Genomic DNA, 21,050 nt, shown 5'->3' with positions numbered 1-21,050 from the left:
TATAGAGATATTATATAGCTTCTCATGTATATATATATATTACATACACCCCCTACACTATCATCACCGCACAGTATAGAGATATTATATAGCTTCTCATGTATATATATATTACATACACCCCCTACACTATCATCACCGCACAGTATAGAGATATTATATAGCTTCTCATGTGTATATATATATATATATTACATACACCCCCTACACTATCATCACCGCACAGTATAGAGATATTATATAGCTTCTCATGTATATATATATATTACATACACCCCCTACACTATCATCACCGCACAGTATAGAGATATTATATAGCTTCTCATGTGTATATATATATATATTACATACACCCCCTACACTATCATCACCGCACAGTATAGAGATATTATATAGCTTCTCATGTTATATATATATATTACATACACCCCCTACACTATCATCACCGCACAGTATAGAGATATTATATAGCTTCTCATGTGTATATATATATTACATACACCCCCTACACTATCATCACCGCACAGTATAGAGATATTATATAGCTTCTCATGTATATATATATATATTACATACACCCCCTACACTATCATCACCGCACAGTATAGAGATATTATATAGCTTCTCATGTATATATATATATTACATACACCCCCTACACTATCATCACCGCACAGTATAGAGATATTATATAGCTTCTCATGTATATATATATATTACATACACCCCCTACACTATCATCACCGCACAGTATAGAGATATTATATAGCTTCTCATGTATATATATATTACATACACCCCCTACACTATCATCACCGCACAGTATAGAGATATTATATAGCTTCTCATGTGTATATATATATATTACATACACCCCCTACACTATCATCACCGCACAGTATAGAGATATTATATAGCTTCTCATGTATATATATATATTACATACACCCCCTACACTATCATCACCGCACAGTATAGAGATATTATATAGCTTCTCATGTATATATATATATTACATACACCCCCTACACTATCATCACCGCACAGTATAGAGATATTATATAGCTTCTCATGGTATATATATATATTACATACACCCCCTACACTATCATCACCGCACAGTATAGAGATATTATATAGCTTCTCATGTATATATATATTACATACACCCCCTACACTATCATCACCGCACAGTATAGAGATATTATATAGCTTCTCATGTATATATATATATTACATACACCCCCTACACTATCATCACCGCACAGTATAGAGATATTATATAGCTTCTCATGTATATATATATTACATACACCCCCTACACTATCATCACCGCACAGTATAGAGATATTATATAGCTTCTCATGTATATATATATATTACATACACCCCCTACACTATCATCACCGCACAGTATAGAGATATTATATAGCTTCTCATGTATATATATATATTACATACACCCCCTACACTATCATCACCGCACAGTATAGAGATATTATATAGCTTCTCATGTGTATATATATATTACATACACCCCCTACACTATCATCACCGCACAGTATAGAGATATTATATAGCTTCTCATGTATATATATATATTACATACACCCCCTACACTATCATCACCGCACAGTATAGAGATATTATATAGCTTCTCATGTATATATATATATTACATACACCCCCTACACTATCATCACCGCACAGTATAGAGATATTATATAGCTTCTCATGTATATATATATATATTACATACACCCCCTACACTATCATCACCGCACAGTATAGAGATATTATATAGCTTCTCATGTATATATATATATATTACATACACCCCCTACACTATCATCACCGCACAGTATAGAGATATTATATAGCTTCTCATGTATATATATATATATTACATACACCCCCCTACACTATCATCACCGCACAGTATAGAGATATTATATAGCTTCTCATGTATATATATATATTACATACACCCCCTACACTATCATCACCGCACAGTATAGAGATATTATATAGCTTCTCATGTATATATATATATATTACATACACCCCCTACACTATCATCACTGCACAGTATAGAGATATTATATAGCTTCTCATGTGTATATATATATATTACATACACCCCCTACACTATCATCACCGCACAGTATAGAGATATTATATAGCTCCTCATGTATATATATATTACATACACCCCCTACACTATCATCACCGCACAGTATAGAGATATATATAGCTTCTCATGTATATATATATTACATACACCCCCCTACACTATCATCACCGCACAGTATAGAGATATTATATAGCTTCTCATGTGTATATATATATATTACATACACCCCCTACACTATCATCACCGCACAGTATAGAGATATTATATAGCTTCTCATGTATATATATATATTACATACACCCCCTACACTATCATCACCGCACAGTATAGAGATATTATATAGCTTCTCATGTATATATATATTACATACACCCCCTACACTATCATCACCGCACAGTATAGAGATATTATATAGCTTCTCATGTGTATATATATATTACATACACCCCCTACACTATCATCACCGCACAGTATAGAGATATTATATAGCTTCTCATGTATATATATATTACATACACCCCCTACACTATCATCACCGCACAGTATACAGATATTATATAGCGTCTCATGTATATATATATTACATACACCCCCTACACTATCATCACCGCACAGTATAGAGATATTATATAGCTTCTCATGTGTATATATATATTACATACACCTCCTACACTATCATCACCGCACAGTGTAGAGATATTATATAGCTTCTCATGTATATATATATATTACATACACCCCCTACACTATCATCACCGCACAGTATAGAGATATTATATAGCTTCTCATGTATATATATATATTACATACACCCCTACACTATCATCACCGCACAGTGTAGAGATATTATATAGCTTCTCATGTATATATATATATTACATACACCCCCTACACTATCATCACCGCACAGTATAGAGATATTATATAGCTTCTCATGTATATATATATTACATACACCCCCTACACTATCATCACCGCACAGTATAGAGATATTATATAGCTTCTCATGTATATATATATATTACATACACCCCCTACACTATCATCACCGCACAGTATAGAGATATTATATAGCTTCTCATGTATATATATATATTACATACACCCCCTACACTATCATCACCGCACAGTATAGAGATATTATATAGCTTCTCATGTATATATATATTACATACACCCCCTACACTATCATCACCGCACAGTATAGAGATATTATATAGCTTCTCATGTATATATATATATTATATATCCCAAGTAGTGTTAAAAGGTCTATAAAAAGAAAAATCACCCACTTGCACGTGAATGATGGCGTCACATCATGTGATGTCACCACACTTAGAGCGTCGGGTCCTAAAGCCTGCAGTGAGGAGAGTGTCCCTGCGGGTGCAAGTGGATGAGGTGAGTATTTTTTATTGTAACCCCTGAATGGCATTTGGTGTACCTGTTTTTAATGGCTGTCAAACGGGTGCGCTCCTTTCTAATCATCTGTTAAAAACAGTCCCATCGATCATCAGTGCGCTCTGTCTGGCCGCAACATATCTTATTTTTTGTTGTCAGCTGTTCACTGGGCGTTAAAAAATAGCCCGGTGATTAGCCTCATTGACCTCAATTGGTCCTAAAAATATTGAATGTCGCCTTAATGTCACAGGCAGATAATTACAATAATTGGCCACTTGAGCGATCATTCAGTCCTTACGATCATTCATACAGCTGTTCATTTCCACCTCTTCACACAGGACGATGCACTGCCGACAAACATTCATATGAAAGATGCCATGTATAGTGTGCTATCAGTAATCCTTAATGGAGCTGTCTTATCATAGGAATGTATTCCCTACACATTGGACAGAAGATAAGTATCTGATTGGTGGGGGTCTGACCACTGGGATCCCCACCAATCACAAGTATGAGGTGCCAGAATGTATGAACCGGTGGTCACACCATTCAACTCTATGGGACTGAGAGAAGATGAATACAGAGCTCGGCGATCTCCGGCAGTCCCATGGAGTTGATTGGAACAGAAGCATAAATGTGTGACCACCGCTCTATACACTCTTACACCTTATTCTTGTGATTCGTGGAGATCATGGATTCGTGGCGATCCGAGTGGTTGAACCTCCACAGATCCGATTTACTGATTACTCACTTTACTTCATGTAAGATGTTCTTCTAAACACAATTTTGCTCTCAATCCTCAATGTTTCCCCTCAGGTTCTCTAGTTTTCTTTTGAAAGACAATGGTCCTTTCCATCAATGACCCACCAAGCATGGAGAAGGACAGAGACCTCATGGCTGCGAGGATATTAGACCTCACCCTGGAGATCATCTCCTTGATAACTGGAGAGGTGAGAGTCTCACATGACGTCACTCTTATCTCTAGTAATAAACCAGGGAAATGACTGGAAAGGTGAAGGATTCTTAGAATCTCTGTAGTGATCGGCGTCTCCCCGTACACAGGATTACACAGTAGTGAAGAAGTCGTCTGGTGAGTGTGTGACACCCCGTGTGTCAGGAGGATGGAGCAGGACCCAGAACCCCATCACCGTGCCTCCACCTCATTCTCTGATACATGAGCAGAAGATCCTAGAACTTACCACCAGGATCACTGAGCTGCTGAGCGGAGAGGTGAGCGCTGCTGGGAATGCTGGGACATTATACAATAACGCCAAGGGAGGGGTCTGGTAATGACTGTGTCCTTGTGTTGTCAGGTTCCTATAAGGTGTCAGGATGTCACTGTCTATTTCTCCATGGAGGAGTGGAAGTATTTAGAAGATCACAAGGATCTGTACAAGAACGTCATGATGGAGAATCACCAGCCCCTCACATCACCGGGTAAGAGGAGACCTTCCATGACTGTAGAGGAAAGAACAGTTCTGAGAGTCAGATTCCTGATCATCACATATAGACAATGTATTCAGTCAGTGTGTGTATTTCCTACAGATGAATCGAGGCAGAGAAATCCACCAGAGAGATGTCCCAGTCCTCAGTATTCCCAGGACTGTCCACAGGAAAAGCAGAATGTCCCACTGGATCATCATGTAGATGAAGCTGAGGTTTCTACAAATCCTCTATAGACTGATGTAATGGAGCTTTCTACTGACCTCCCCCAGCAGCAGTGGAGTATACTGTACTCTCCATCTACTGACCTCCCCCAGCAGCAGTGGAGTATACTGTACTCTCCATCTACTGACCTCCCCCAGCAGCAGTGGAGTATACTGTACGCTCCATCTACTGACCCCCCCCAGCGGCAGTGGAGTATACTGTACTCTCCATCTACTGACCTCCCCCAGCAGCAGTGGAGTATACTGTACGCTCCATCTACTGACCTCCTCCAGCAGCAGTGGAGTATACTGTACGCTCCATCTACTGACCTCCCCCAGCAGCAGTGGAGTATACTCTACGCTACTGCATCTGGTTATTGGTGGCTGAAAATCGTTTCTGGTTTCTAACTTTTACCTGGATATAAGAGAAACTCAGGTTCCTTTTTCTGTTTTCTTCATGTCTTTAATGTTGGCTCTTTGCAGGAAATTTCTGGTGAAATGACAAGTGGACTCGAAGACCCCGTATCAGAGTCTGTGAAAGGTTAGAGACCTTTTTTTATATATATAAATCTTGTTGACTGTAAATTCCGTTGTTAATGGCAAAACTGATACAAAGTCCAGAGAAACCTCGTCCTCCTCATCATTGTTATGAGTTATGTTTTATTTATGTCAAGTCCATATTTAATCTCCCTGGAGAGATGTAGGTGATAATCGCAATGTCCTCTGCCAAGGAGATCATCACTCGTCTCCTCGGCATTAATCACAGCTCACATGGAGGTGTTATCAGTTTATTTTACTGATTGTATACTTATTTTCTGTACATGGTTATAGAGGCGGCCACATGACAGGGCACAGCGATCCCATGAACCCTGTCAATTACCCCTCAGGCACCTGAGGGGTTAATTAACCTGGTTCGGCGGATCGCCTCGCCTCATCGTTGAGGCTGGCTGCCGGCTGTGTGATACGGATAGCACCCGCCGCCCACATTTGTATTCAGGGGTTGATTATATTCATTGGTGGCGCAGTGGCCACAGCCCTTCTCCCCTCCTCCTCAGTATTACAATAACTGCCTAGAAACAACTGGACAATGCTAAAAAATATTGTTGCATCACACGATCATAGAGGAGGTCCCGAAAGACGTCATAGATGACATTTTGGAATGCTGCAGGAGTGTTACAGAGGCCAAAGGGCATGACTAAGTACTCATAGTGCTTTTCAGGAGTGTTGAATGCCATCCACCACTAGTCACCCACACGTATTCAAATCAAATTATAGGCCCCACCGAGTTCCAACTTTGGGAAGATTCTGGATCTATGAATCCTATCAAAAAGCAAATAGACCAGAGGCAGGGGACATTTATTCTTCACATGTAGTTCTTCTAATTTTGTTCAATCCCTGATAATCAATGCAGAACCGCAGAGAACCATCCTTTTTCTTAATAAAAAAATAATCCAGCCTCTGCTGGGGAGAAAGATTTCCTAATTAGGAAACCTTTCTCCAAGTTATTTTTTTTATGTAGTCCAACATAGCCTGAGTCTCCGATAAAAATAATGGATAGTCTTAGCCACTAGGAGGCATGGTGCCAGACCGGAGTCCCAATCAGTCATAGGATCTGTGTGGTGACTACCTTCCTTTTTATCAAAAATATACACGTAGCTGGCATGAAGCATGGCCCAGTAGATTCTGGGGAGCCTGTGGAGCCCAGGGTGGTCGCACAGAAGCCAAGCAGCGGAAACGACAATCATCCCCAGTGCAAAATCACGGAAGGAGGATACTAGTAGAAACAGGCAGGACATAGGATCTTCTCTGTGAGCAAGACTCTCACTTAGAGATCGATGGGCACTGCTGACATTTCATGGATTCCATAAGTGTCATCCCATTTATAGATGTGACTACCAAAGGCCTCTCCAACTGCTTGGAAGGGATATGGTATTGGGCTACCAAGGCCTGATGCAGAAGTCCAGGAAGGCCTGCAAGGTAAAGACATAGGGGGTATCGGCTACAGAGAGAACTTGACTTTGCCCAGGGTTGTCCATCCAATCAACTCGAGGCACTGGATTTTCCCATGAGGAGGGAACAGGTTATTTGCAATACTCACTGATGCATCTATGCAGATGATCCTCTTTGGACAGCTTGACTTTGTCCAATTGCTTGGGTTTCGGAGGAGGAGACGAATAATGTAGCATAGGCCTTTGAAAAGAAGATGCCAGCCGAGGAACTCTGCTTTCACATGCTGACAACTTGAGGTGCTCTTTGAAGCAGAGATGGATTTAAGTGGCCAGGATAATTACATTATCTATGGTAGAGAGTGCCTCTTCACCTGCCAATTCATCATATTATGCCCTGACAAACCTCTCCAGAAAGCAGCAGTTCAGAGACAAGGATGCAGAACTGTATGGCATGCTGTTCCAGAGTGAAGCTGCCCTGACAGAGGTGCGGGAGTGAAGAGGCCACAGAGGTGGCATGACAGGCTCCTCGAAGACCTTGTGGAAGGTGGCCAAAAGTCCCAAAGATTATAGATCAGTTGGCCACTTTGCTTACAGAAGGGGATAGGGTAGGCAAGGGCTTCTCCAGAGATGAGGCAAACCAGGAATGTTACACTGGACCAGTCTATAGGAAACTGATGAGCCTGCGACTCAAAGTGAATAGTACACTGGCTCAAGAACCCACAACATAACTTGGGATCACCTTTGAGGTGTGAGGGTAGTGAAAGGTGCAGACTGGAAGCAAACTGGTGGAGGTGGTTATGCAGACACAATGGCTGAAGGTAGCAGAACAGGAGCTGCAGTAGTCTAAGTGGGCTAAGATAGAATTGAGATACTGCAGAAGCTGCTTTTGGCATCCATATTGACTATTCAACTCCCTAAATATTTTAGGCAGTCTGATCTTAGATTGGCCAGTAGGATCCATGGTAAACTGTTAAGCAGCAGATGTGGATCTCTGTGCTCTGAAAACTGTTTGGTTTAGGGTTACTCCTCAAGTTATCTACAGTAAATGGCCCCTCTGATATTCACTCTTTCACAATATATAGGGGTTTGGACTTTGGAGCACGGGAACCACCAGGCCACTATCTCCTGAAGTAGTCCCTGTTCAGTGACTGTTGACCCACAGAGGTCAAGAGACACCAGTGCTGAGCACTGAGGGATCAGGCAAAACCATGGTCAGTAATAGGCCAAGGTCAGGACAGGCAGAGTATGTGCAATCCAATAAACAGTCCAAAGTCAGGATGAGCAGCTGAGGGTCACTAATGGAGATTAGAGAGAGGGCCAGGTAGCAAAAGGTCAAATCTGCGAAACAGAAGTCAGTACAAGGGCAGAAAAACGTATAACAGCATACATAGCAGACTAGACTCTATTGCTCAGGCACTTACCGACAGCGGAAGGTGACTAAAGTTCCCCACAATGGCCAGCCATTGACTGGTAAAGATTAGGGTATGCATGCACTAGCCCTTTAAAAGCTGGAGGTAGCATGCCCACACTCCACAGTCAGAGTGAGAGAGGCCTGGCCAATAAGCAAGCTATATCGTGCATGGAGGGACAGATCTATTCCAGTGGCATGGCCCACCCGGAAGGAGGGGAAAGCGGGAGGATTGTTAATTTTTGTCTGGTCCTAGGTGCCTGAAAGTGACTTGGCTGGATCCATTCGTATCTCCTAATTTAAAGGGATTAGAGATTATTCTGGATTACGTTGTTACTACACCTATTTACACATGAAAAATGAAAGCTCTTCGCACACATTTTTGATCAAACGTGTTTGTCAGGGTTCCCTGATCATAAATACATGGTGTGATTATTGGAAACCCTCAATCTGATGTCAGAGGCAACCATTCATTAACACCTCCTTGTCAACTGAACACCATGATTTCATTCCTATAGGCTTTTTTTAAGCTGGCCATATACATTATACTTTTGTCGGATGAACCTGTCAAAAAGCGTGGGTTCGGCTGGCACACTAATGTCTGTGGGGAGTTCCTGACTCTCCCCCGGAAATGTCCTATTTTCTCCCAATCCATATATTCACCTAGGAGATAAGCCACCTTTAGAACTGTCTGGCAGCAGCTTTCTCTGCTCTTCTATGGTGTACACAGACATATTTTGCTGAGCCGAATTTGTATGTGTATGGGGGAAGCAGCTGTCTGCCGAACGAAGCTTAGACTTAACCCCTTTAAGTCTTTTATCTGGAAACTATTTAACTCTTTAGTAGGAAATATCTGTCTATGGATGTTTGATATGAGTTTGATTAAGCTGGTTAAAACCTAATTTATAACATGTGTCTATATATTTATTTCACATATGTTCATGCTGCATTTGCCTCCATTCATATGCGTTATATAGATACTATACTTTGAGAAAATAAGAAAATATTAATTTTTCCAGGTGAGGATGAGACGAGAGACTCCCATGAACATCTCCTTTTATCCGAAAAAGTAGAAGACAACAATGTCACACAAGCTAATTCAATAAATGCTAATGTACCCTTAGACCTTCACAGTGTAGATCTATCCACCAATACCGTTGGTCACAAGTATCTTTTGTCTAATCAATCACTGAGTCAATCACAGAATCAGTCTAAACAATCTGTGCATGAAATAATTGACAGAGATAAAAGACCACTTTCAGGTTCAGAATGTGAAAAGTATGTTAGTCAGAAATCAAAACTTATGGAGCGTCAAAGAATTCACACACGGGAGAAGCCATTTTCATGTTCAGAATGTGGGAAATGTTTTGGTCTGAAATCAAGCCTTGTGAAACATCGAAGAATTCACACAGGGGAGAAGCCATTTTCATGTTCGGAATGTGGGAAACACTTTAGTCGGAAATGGGGTCTTGTTGAACATGTGACATTTCACAAAGGGGAGAAGCCATTTTCATGTCCGGAATGTGGGAAATGTTTTGCAAAGAAATCACATGTTGTGGAACATCTAAGAACTCACACAGGGGAGAAGCCATTTCCATGTTTAGAATGTGGGAAATGTTTTAGCAAAAAATCAAATCTTGTGGAACATTTAAGAACTCACACAGGGGAGAAGCCATTTTTATGTTCAGAATGTGGGAAATGTTTTGGCAAAAGATCTGTTCTTGTTATGCACAAGAGAAGTCACATAGGAGAGAAGCCATATTCATGTCCCGATTGTGGGAAATGTTTTAGTCTGAAATCGTGTCTTGTTACTCATCAGAGAACTCATACAGGGGAGAAACCATTTTCATGTCCTGATTGTAGGAAATGTTTTGGTCAGAAATCAACTCTTGTTACGCATCAAAGAACTCACTCCAAGAAGAAGCCATTTTCATGTTCAGAATGTGGGACATGTTTCAGCTATTAACCGGATCTTGTTGAACATCAAAGAACTCACAAGGGATAGAAACTATTTTCATGTCCTGAATGTGGGAAATGTTTTTGCCAGAAATCAGGCCTTTTGGATCATCGAAGAAATCACACAGGAGAGAAGCCATTTTCATGTTCATAATGTGGAAAATGTTTTGGTCAGAAAATAAATCCTGTGAAATTTCGAAGAATCCACACAGGGGAGAAGCCATTTTCATGTTTAGATTGTGGGAAATGTTTTGGTCGGAAAACTGTTCTTCTTGAACATCAGAGAACTGACATAGGAGAGAATGTATTTTCATGTGCTACTGTGGGAGATATTTTAATGTTCTGAATTTGCTAATTTTTTTACACACAGAGCAGGTTTTGCTATAAAGAACTTGCACAGGTGCAACGTAAGAACTGTTGCAGGTGTGTGGCTTTATTTTAAGACCTGCTGCCTAAGGATGCCTTCTGTTGTTTAAATATACCCCTTGAGGACCTGTGGTATAGCAGAACTGAATAAGCAGATCTTCCCAGAAAACAAGTGGCACGCTATTACAACACTGATCGTTTAGACACTGCCACTATGCCCGCATGATCAGTACTGTGGCCGTAACACATACAATGCTTTCAGGAAGTCTTCAGATTCTTTATTTATTTTTATTTTTTTATTATGCTGTGGCCTTGTGCTAAAATTTAAAAGAAATCAAGTTGTTCCCCGTCATTCTGCACTCCATACCCCATAATGACAAAGTGAAAACAGAATGTTAGAAATCTTAGCTAACTTATTGAAAAGGAAAAGCTAAAATCTTGCATTGATATACGTATTCAGACCCTTTACTCAGGATGTAGTTGAAGCCCCTTTGGCAGCAATTAGAGCCTACAGTCTTCTTTGGTATGATGCCAAAAGGTTTGCACACCAGGATTTGGGGAGTTTCTGCCATTCTTCTCTGCAGATTCTCTCAAGCTCTGTGAGGTTGTATGTGGATGTCAGTGGACAGCCATTTTCAGGTCTCTCCAGAAATGTTCCATTAAGTTCAGGGTTCTGGCTAGGCCACTCAAAGACATTTAGAAATTTGTCCCTAACCTGCTCCTGTGTTGTCTTGGATGTGTGCTTAGGGTAATTGTCTGTTGGAAGGTAAACCATGAATTCCAGGCTGAGATCCAGGTCCTCGTTTCTATGAAGAATATCTCTGGACTTTGCTCAGTTCAGCTTTACCTCAACCATGACTGGTCTACCTGTCTCAGCTGCTTAAAAACACCCCTACAGTATGATGCTGCCATCACCATTCTTTAATGTAAGGATGGTATTGGGCAGATGGTCAGCAGTGCCTGGTTTCCTCCAGACATGACGCTTAGAATTGAGGGCTGTTGCTTGTGCACCTTTTTCTACCATACTTTTCCTTCCACTTAATTTTCCATTAATATGCTTGGATACAGCACTCTGTGAACAGCCAGCTTCTTAAGCAATTGCCTTTTGTGGATTGCCCTCCTTGTGGAGGGTGACAATGACTCCAGAAGTCAGCAGTCTTCCCCAAGAATGTGTTGCCTAGTAAACCAGACTGAGGTACCAAGCTTGGGAAACCTTTGAAGGTGTTTTGTGTTGATTAGATGATTAGAGTGTGACTCAATGAATCTACAATATTTAACTTTTTCACAATATTCTAATTCTCTGAGATACTGACTTTTGGGTTTTTATTAGCCTGTAAGCCATAATCATCAGCATTAAAATAAATAAATAAACGCTCGAAAAAGATCACAGTCTGTAATGAATCTATTGAATTACTGAAATAAATTAACTTTTCCACAATCTTCCCTTTCCATCAGAGCCGATCCTTCAGACCTCACTGTCAGCTCCAGTTCATACACTTGTGCATATTGAAATTACCATCCACAGCAACAAAAGTGGTGAATAAAACAGACCAATAGAGCATCTGTTTTTTTGGAGATGAGTGTTGGAAGTATGTTGTGCACACAGGAGGAGCTCAGCCAGAGTAACCATTGGATTCTTGGTCACCTTTGTCACCAATGCCCTCCTCCCCTATCACTTAGTTTTGTGGGGCGACCAGATCTAGGAAGAGTCCTGGTTGTTCCAAACTCTATTCCATTTAAGAATTATTGAGGCCACTGTGTTCTTAGGAGGTATTCGGTGGAGCAGATTTTTTTTTGTAAAAATGAAAAGAGGTCGCTTATCTGGGAGAGATGTACTTCCTCCAGAGTACTGCACAAATTGGGACAATCAAATTAAATGGGGGGGGGGGGGCAGTAACATATATAAAACATTACTTTTAATCAATATAAATTTGAAAACGACCCCTAACAAAAGACAAACAGACAAAAACACACACCAAAGAGACCTAGCACTCAGCTCAAGGCACTAATCAGAAGCCAAATGCAGGGCCCGAGCCAGAATTGCACAGAGGTTCCACTGGCGGGACAAAATGACTATAACCGTAAATGAAGACTGGTAAAAATGGGTAGATCTTACCGGTCCAGTCGGATATCGTCACGAAAATATAGAAACATAGAATGTGTCGGCAGATAAGAACCATTTGGCCCATCTAGTCTGCCCAATATACTAAGAACTATGGATAGCCCCTGGCCCTATCTTATAGGAAGGATGGCCTTATGCCTATCCCATGCATGCTTAAACTCCTCCACTGTATTTGCAGCTGCCACTTCTGCAGGAAGGCTATTCCATGCACCCACTACTCTCTCAGTAAAGTAATACTTCCTGATATTACTGTTAAACCTTTGCCCCTCTAATTTAAAACTATGTCCTCTTGTAGAAGTTTTTCTTCTTTTAAATATTCTCTCTTCTTTTACCGTTTTGATTCCCTTTATGTATTTTTTTTTTTTGATTCCCTTTATGTATTTAAAAGTTTCTATCATATCCTTTCTGTCTCGTCTTTCTTCCAAGCTATACATGTTAAGGTCCTTTAATCTTTCCTGGTAAGTTTTATCCTGCAATCCATGTACCAGTTTAGTAGCTCTTCTCTGAACCCTCTCCAAAGTATCAATATCCTTCTGGAGATATGGTCTCCAGTACTGCGCACAATACTCCAAATGAGGTCTCACTAGTGCTCTGTAGAGCGGCATGAGCGCCCCCTCTGTCTACTGGTAATGCCTCTCCCTATACACCCAAGCCTTCTGCTAGCATTTCCTGCTGCTCTATGACATGGTCTGCCTACCTTTAAGTCTTCTGAAATAATGACCCCTAAATCCCTTTCCTCAGATACTGAGGTTAGGACTGTATCACTGATTTTATATTCTGCTCTTGGGTTTTTACTCCCCAGGTGCATTATCTTGCACTTATCAACATAACATTTTTGATGGGAAGCCAGTTCAGTAAAGATAGTTCCAAGGTCTAGAAATCACAAGGCACATCTTGGTGTGGAGCCGGAAAAAAGGGATCGGGTACTGTCCCTAATGTGCCCTACTTGAACTGGTATTCCCTAGTGACCTCCTAATAAGGAGTCATTGTCCAGAACTTCACCCTGATCTAAAGGCCCTAGAATGCACTGATTCCCTTAACATAAGGCGGGCTACAAGGGACCCAGATCGGATGCTCCAAGGTACGCCTTAAATCTCCAAGGATTCACATGGTAAAGAAACTATGTCCCAATGCGTTTCGTCAATTTGAAGAATCAGCCACACGAATCATCAGGAGACACGGGGCGGATTCTGTCAAGATAGTGTAAAAATGCGTATGGCAAAAACTCTGGGGGTTCCTGACAATGACATAGAAAATAGACGGAACCAGTCAGAACCATAATGCAGGAAATCAACAAACAAAAGTACCAACATAAAAAAGGAGAATAAACTTACTACAGAATTCCAGGGAGGACCGTATGGCTAGACTCCTGAATGCAGGGACACTGCAAGCTGAAAGGTCCCCTCGTTGGTAAGCATATCTGGCAGTAAGCGAATGGCTTGCCGTGTGTGTTTAAATGTTAGGGGGCCGGACCAGAGGCGCGCACGTCACACGTAGCGTCACCACATGTTGCCAGCCGTACGCGCTTACGCACCACCGATCCCCAAGAGATCCAAAGGCGCTCCCAGAGCTGGCATATGGTGCGGTTAAGGACAGCATTCAGTACCGCTCTAGCGGTGAGCGTTAGCAAGCCACCCGCTGGAGCATGTACAATGGGAGAAACAAAGCAAACAAATCAAATAGGAGCATATATATCGGGGGGGTTGTTTATTGTGTTATATGTCCACAAAGGAACCCGCCACAGCCGCCTCCCAGCTACCTTTTGAAATTAGACCAAATAAAAATAGAGGTAGACCGGTAAAACGGTACTCCTTCTATATAAGGCGTTTATGAGGACATAACGGGCACACACAGCTATAGGAGAAATACAATGACAAAATTAAGGAAAAGAAAACAGTGATCCATAGTGGGGCTAAGGGTTAAAACAAAATACAATAAAAGACCCAGGGTGAACATAAAAGAAGTCATGAACGAGAGGGGGAGGAGCAAGAGGGGGCTTTGAAAACTGAACAGAGCCAGGCCAAACCAGGTGGTCCATGTACCAGGTACTCTATACAAAACAACCAAAATGAAGTTGTTTATTAAGCCCTTGAGGGCTAGGGGTATTCAGTTTAAAAATCCACCAGCATTCTCTCTGTAGAATGAGTTTGTCACATCCAGTCACATCCCCCCCCCCCCCCCATTGTGGCCTCCTGACATGTTCAATTCCCTCATATTTAATCACTGAGGCTCGTCCGTCATGGATAGTCTGTACATGTCTCGCAACCGGGGAGTCCCTGTAGTTGCGTATGTCACTCAGATGTTCCCCAATACGTTTGCAGGAATTCCCTACGAGTCTTCCCCACATATCGCATGCCGCACTCACAGGTCAACAGATAAATCACGCCCATGGTGCGGCATTTGATATAATCGCATCTGTGATGGATGTACCCTGTAGAGTAATCGACAAACGATTTTCCCAGAGCTAAGAAGTCGCAAAAGCTGCAGTTGCCACATCTAAAACGACCCTTAATGGGGTTTTGAAGCCACGTCCATGGTCTCTCAGGTGGAATTAAGTGGCTATGCACTAAGTGATCCCTCAAATTAGCCCCCCTCCTATATGTCACCGAGAGTTGCGGGCTTAGCACCTACGCTAAGTCAGGATCCATTTGTAAGATCTCCCAATGGCGTCCTATAATATCTATCAAAAGTCCCTATCACCCTCATCATTTTTTGTGTCTACACTATGAGAGGCTTACAGAATGAAGTAAAGAGGTACGTGTCTGTACCTGTGCCTTCTGATAGGAAGTACGTAATATTTTATCGGGATATCCGCTTGTGTGAAAGTCTTCCCCTAAGATCCCTCGCCTGATGTCTAAATTCACCTGTACTCCAAACAGTTATGTCTAAGTCTCAGGTACTGTCCTGTTGGGATCCACATGTTTCAGTGGGGTTGGGTGGCAGATATCCCATCTGAGCAGGGCGTTGGTCGCAGTGGGTTTGCGGTAAATAGTGGTCTTTAGGCCACCTCTCTCATCTCTGGAAATCAAAATGTCCAGAAATGGGAGATGGTCCTTCATAATGACCTGAGGTAAATCTCAGGTTTATTGGATTACTGTTCAGTTCCCTGACTAAATCCCAAAACTCCAACCCTGTCCCGCTCCATATGACAAAGATGTCATCAATGTAATGGGACCAGAGTTCCGCGTGTACAATGCACATCTGGGGTATCTCTCCAAAAATCTAAGTCTCTTCCCACCAGCCCAGGAGCAAGTTAGCATAGGAGGGCGCACAAGAGCTGCTAATAGCGGTGTCCCTATGCTGGTGATAGAATTGTCCATCAAAGAGAAAATAGTTTCTGGAGAGCACAAACCTGAGCAGGTCCAAGACAAAGATGTTATGTGCTGGCCCCTGGCCCTCAAAAAATGGGCAGAAGCGTCTATGCCCTTATGTGGAATGGAGGAATATAGTGCCTCCACATCTATCGAGGACAGGAACCAGCCAGGTTCAACTGTAATGTCCTCCAACTTCGTGAGTAAATCTCCAGTGTCTCTGACGTAGGAAGTCAAGCTCTGTACAAATGATCGCAGGATTCGGTCAATATATATCCCGCTATTCTGAGATAAACTACCAACCCCCGACACAAGTAGGGTGTCCCCTCACTGGAGAGGTGCCCTTATGGACTTTTCGGAGGCAGTAGAATGTGGCAGTCACCGGGTGAGAGGGGTAAAGGAAATCAAATTCCTCATCATTGATCAGCCAGTCACTTTTGGCCTTCATAAGGATTTCACGTAATTCCCTCTGGAAACCACCCGTGGGATCTCTGGGTAGGATCTCGGATCCTGAACTATCATTTAGGATTGCCAAACACATCTCTTTATAGACAACATTCCCTCCCTTATCCGATGGTTTCTAGTGTCTTAATTGCTTTTCGTTCTTCCCCACCACAGTTAAACCTTGGGGGGATGGAACTAAGAGTCGTCAGATCCCGAGTAGTCTGTTTCAGAAATACATCAATACTTGATACATTTCCTTCGGGGGACATTTTTTGACTTTTTTGTTTTTAAGGTCCGTAAAAGGTCCCTCCCCCTCAAGATTCCCTGATGTCTTCTCAAGGATGTACAGTAACTGCACGTCACTCAGGATCTCCACTGGAATGCCGAGGTCGCGGCTTTCCCTCTTCTCTACGAGTTTAAAATGTTTATGCTACCTCAATTTACGGGCAAACAAGTGGAGATCCTTGTTCCAGCAAAAGAGATCAAACCTGGTCGTAGGTACAAAAGATAGACCGCGTCTCGCTAGGTTATTTTCTGCCGGGGTCAGTGTACGGGAAGACAGATTGATGACAAGCTTGTCATCCACCGTGACTATTGTGTCGTCGGTGGTTGCATGTTCCGACTTTGCAACGGGTAGTGTGTTCCCTGTTCTAAAAAAAGAGTGGGTTGGTGTGAGTAGGTTGGTTGATTTTGATTATACCTGCCTCCTCGGTCTATAGCCCCCTCATCCTCTGCCCCTTGTCTTGAATTGCTGTTCTTTTTCGCTATCAGATACCTCTGTTTCAGTTGAGGAGAGATCTGTTTTTTGAGTGGTGTCTGGGTTTGTGAGGAATAGGTAAGCCTTAGGCTACATGCACACGACCGTATGTGTTTTGCGGTCCGCAAAAAAACGGATGACGTTCTGTATGGCATCCATTTTTTTTGCGGATCCATTGTAATAATGCCTATCCTTGTCCGCAAACTAGAAAAAAATAGGACATGCACAATTTTTTTTGTGGAGCAACAGAACGGACATACTGATGTGGAGAGCACACGGTGTGCTGTCCACGTTTTTTGAGGACCCATTGAAATGAATGGGTCCGCATCCTATCCGCAAAAAAAACGGAACGGACACGGAAACAAAATATGGTCGTGTGCATGAGGCCTAATTCTCTTTAAAGTCTTGGGAGTCTCTCGTGAACTACTTGTGTTTACGTTCTTTGAGATGGTATTGATACCGCTCTATAGTGTTTTGTAATTGGTTTTCACTATTGTTAAATTCAGGTTCATGACTAAACGTCTTAGTAATTTCAATCTGTTCTGAAAGTTGTCCTTCTGCTTGTTCAAGAATAGCTCTTTCCTCCTCTAATAGCAAATGCATAAAGTGGGGTGAGCTATTAGTCGCTTCCCTTTCCCACATTTTTAGAAGATCAGGGCTTCTACAGTGGTTAGCTGGGGTAAGGCCTCGTGGTACTATACCTTGTTTGATGTAATACTCCAAACCCTGTACCTCCCACCAAGAGCTAATGTGTTCTTTATATACTCTGGTTAATTCACTTAAGGCACCATTAAATGTGGGGGTATACTTCGTCTGGACAAACGTATGTTCCGAGAAGACAGTCTTGGCCTCAGTGAGCCATGTCTCTTTATCTAAGCCAGTAGTTAAAAACCTGCCATGTCCCCTATAGAAACAGTGAGAAAAATGAAGAGAGGTTGCCTATCCTGGAGAGATGTATCTTGATACTTCTCCCAGAGTACTGCACAAATTGGGACAATCAAATCTTTTTGTACCCTTCTCCAAATCTGTTTCCACACACAATCCTCTCCCTGAACTCTACAGGCAGTTCTTTACTCCTAATGGCTTGGTATTTTTTCTGATATGCATTATGGTCATGGCTACGGATACTAGAACTTGATATGACTGTGACAAAATAGTTGAACTATCCACATCCTGCTGACTTACTGAAAGGCCTAGATTGTGACCATAGCCATGAACGTAGGTAGGCCTATAAAGGGGCAAAAGAAGCCATGCAGGATAGTTTAGGATTTTATTGAATACAGGCGATTTATAAGACTAAATTACAGAAAGCTTCCGAAATTTCATGGTGTGGGTTAGGAATGTACCTGGTAAAGCACGACGATTGCCAGCGACCCATTTTACGGATGATATGACTGGGCAAATTGTTTTTAGAAGCCGCAGAGGCGGCCCCAATGCAAAATGAGTGCTCTGATATGGCTTTGGGGTCGAAACCTAAGCCGGTTGCTAAGATGCGGATGTGGGATATGAACTGAGCTGTCGTGAGGGGCTTGGTATTGAAAGGCAGTAATGGGCTGTCAGGGGAGGAGTCACCCAAGGTTATTATCAACTTATTTAAAACTTGAACAGGGCACCACTTGTTGAAAGTTTGAAAATATTTAACTTAAATGGGAGGCCTGGTTTGTGATGTTTTGGTTGACTGCAGATATAAGATGTAATGGTCGTGATTCCATACTAGTTGGCTCCTAGTTAAACCTTTTGGATTTGAGAGAGAAATCAGTGAATTCCCCTGGTCGTAGAAACCCATAGAAACCTAGATACATGGCAGCCTGAATAATCGTGCTGGGTTGTAGCCCAAAAGGATTACTGTCTAGGGAGTTGGAGAGCTATCTGAACAGTTCCCCTGAAACTGGTTGTCTGCTTGGAGTGGTGTTTCTGCTACTTTTTTGAATGCCCCTGAGAGTTGCCTTGATTGCGGGGGAAGTGAAGGTTGCCCTACTATCTGGATCTTTCAACGTTGAGTAGTATTGCACCCTGGCCAAGTATAATCTGATTGAATTGTGAGCGAGTATTAGGTGTTTATGACAATAAGCCAGGAAAGCCATTAAATAAGTGGTCTTATCTGTGTCGTTCCTTGGATGGAGAAGGGAAAATTGTTTGAAGATTTTCCAGACAGTCTTGTAGTTTCTGGCTGTGTTGGCAGATAGCTACCTCTGCACAAAGGATTTGGCTGTTGATATGAAGTGTGCTAATCCATGCGCAGGGTATTGAAGTCTGGAGGGGATAATCCTGTTTGTTCCGCTTCTGGCATGACCTGGAAAAAATTATGGAAATTAAAGCGTAACAGTGCATAAGCGGCTAAGTTCTGAATGCCTTGGATATGTCTGCATGACACTTGGAAGTTATAATGTAAGGAAAGCCAAACTAATTTACGAACGAAGGGCATGATATAAGATGACTTTGACCTGCCCTTGGTAATGATGTCCACTACTGCCTGGTTATCCATGATGAATGTCACAGGAGAATTGGCCCATTGCCTACCCCAGACTTGAGCGGCAGCTACAATTGGATAGATCTCTAATAGCGGGGAGGATCTAAGGTACTCATTGACTGAAGAAATTTCTGGTGGCCAATGACCTGCGAACCACTGGTTTTTATATATGGCTGCAAAACCTCTGGAGGCGGCTGCATCTTAGAAAACCGTAGGAGAAGAAGGACTCTATTGGGGAATAAATAAGGAGATCCCATTCCAGTTGGTCAGGAAGGTATTCCACGTGGCCAAGTTGGCCATTGCTTGAGAATCCAGGAATACAGGGGAGTCCTGCTCTGTAGTTGCCGGAAGTAGATCCAATAATCTGGACATGAAGGCCTTGGCTTGGGGCATGATTCTAGTTGCAAAGTTTAGCATGCTTAGCAGGGATTGTAACTCCTGTTTCATGAGAATTCTGGAACCCACAAATTTGGAAATAATCTCCTTGATTTTGATCAGCTTCTCTTCCGGCAGACTTGCTTCCATTTTTTCTGTGTCTAGGACTATACCTAGAGAGGTTATTACCGTTGAGGGCCTGTCTATTTTGGTTGGGGCCACCGGAATGTTAAGACTTGCGAATACTTGGAGGAGACTATTGAGTTTACAGGGTTTAATGCCGGGTTGTTCTATCAACAGAAAATCATCTAAATAATGAATGACCATTGGGCATTCTCAGTGGATTACCAGGATCCAGTGCAGGGCCTGTGCAAACTGGTCAAATAGCCAAGTACTGCTCTTGGAACCGAATGTTAGGCGGTTTGCGAAGTAGTAGAGATCCTCCCATTTTATTCCATAAAATTTCCAAAGTTGTGGGTTGATAGGCAGCAGCTTAAAAGCATCTGCAATGTTTGCTTTGGACAGCCATGCCCCTTTACCTGTCAAAAGGATGATATGGCCTTGTTAAGTGATGTGTATTTCATGGAGAATTCTTCAGAGGGGACTAAAGAGTTGAGGCTAGGAATATCTGAACCATGAGGCGCAGAGAGATCGTAGATGAAGCGTTTTTTTTTTTTGAGAATTTTTTTAGTTACAATGCCGATGGGGTTGATTCTC

General features: G+C 42.1%; 1 protein-coding gene across 2 annotated transcripts in view; it reads left to right on the top strand.

Annotated features, from left to right (window-relative positions):
- Window positions 1–12,642, top strand: part of LOC122928744 (oocyte zinc finger protein XlCOF8.4-like) — a 164,554-nt gene extending 151,912 nt beyond the window's left edge. The window contains exons 2-7 of one of the 2 annotated variants that reach the window (XM_044281910.1): window positions 4,346–4,479; window positions 4,592–4,759; window positions 4,843–4,966; window positions 5,075–5,187; window positions 5,659–5,716; window positions 9,552–12,642. In XM_044281910.1, the coding sequence (XP_044137845.1) occupies window positions 4,372–4,479; window positions 4,592–4,759; window positions 4,843–4,966; window positions 5,075–5,187; window positions 5,659–5,716; window positions 9,552–10,498 (1,518 nt within the window). In that variant the 5' untranslated portion in view covers window positions 4,346–4,371 and the 3' untranslated portion in view covers window positions 10,499–12,642. The remainder of the gene's footprint in view (window positions 1–4,345; window positions 4,480–4,591; window positions 4,760–4,842; window positions 4,967–5,074; window positions 5,188–5,658; window positions 5,717–9,551) is intronic. The other variant, XM_044281911.1, reaches the window with a different exon arrangement.
- The last annotated feature ends 8,408 nt before the right edge of the window (window positions 12,643–21,050 follow it).

This window comes from Bufo gargarizans, chromosome 2 (assembly GCF_014858855.1).
Source record: "Bufo gargarizans isolate SCDJY-AF-19 chromosome 2, ASM1485885v1, whole genome shotgun sequence".
Classification (NCBI taxonomy): domain Eukaryota; kingdom Metazoa; phylum Chordata; class Amphibia; order Anura; family Bufonidae; genus Bufo; species Bufo gargarizans.
Note: the sequence above shows the minus strand (reverse complement) of the source record. Positions and strands in the feature narration are given on the sequence as shown.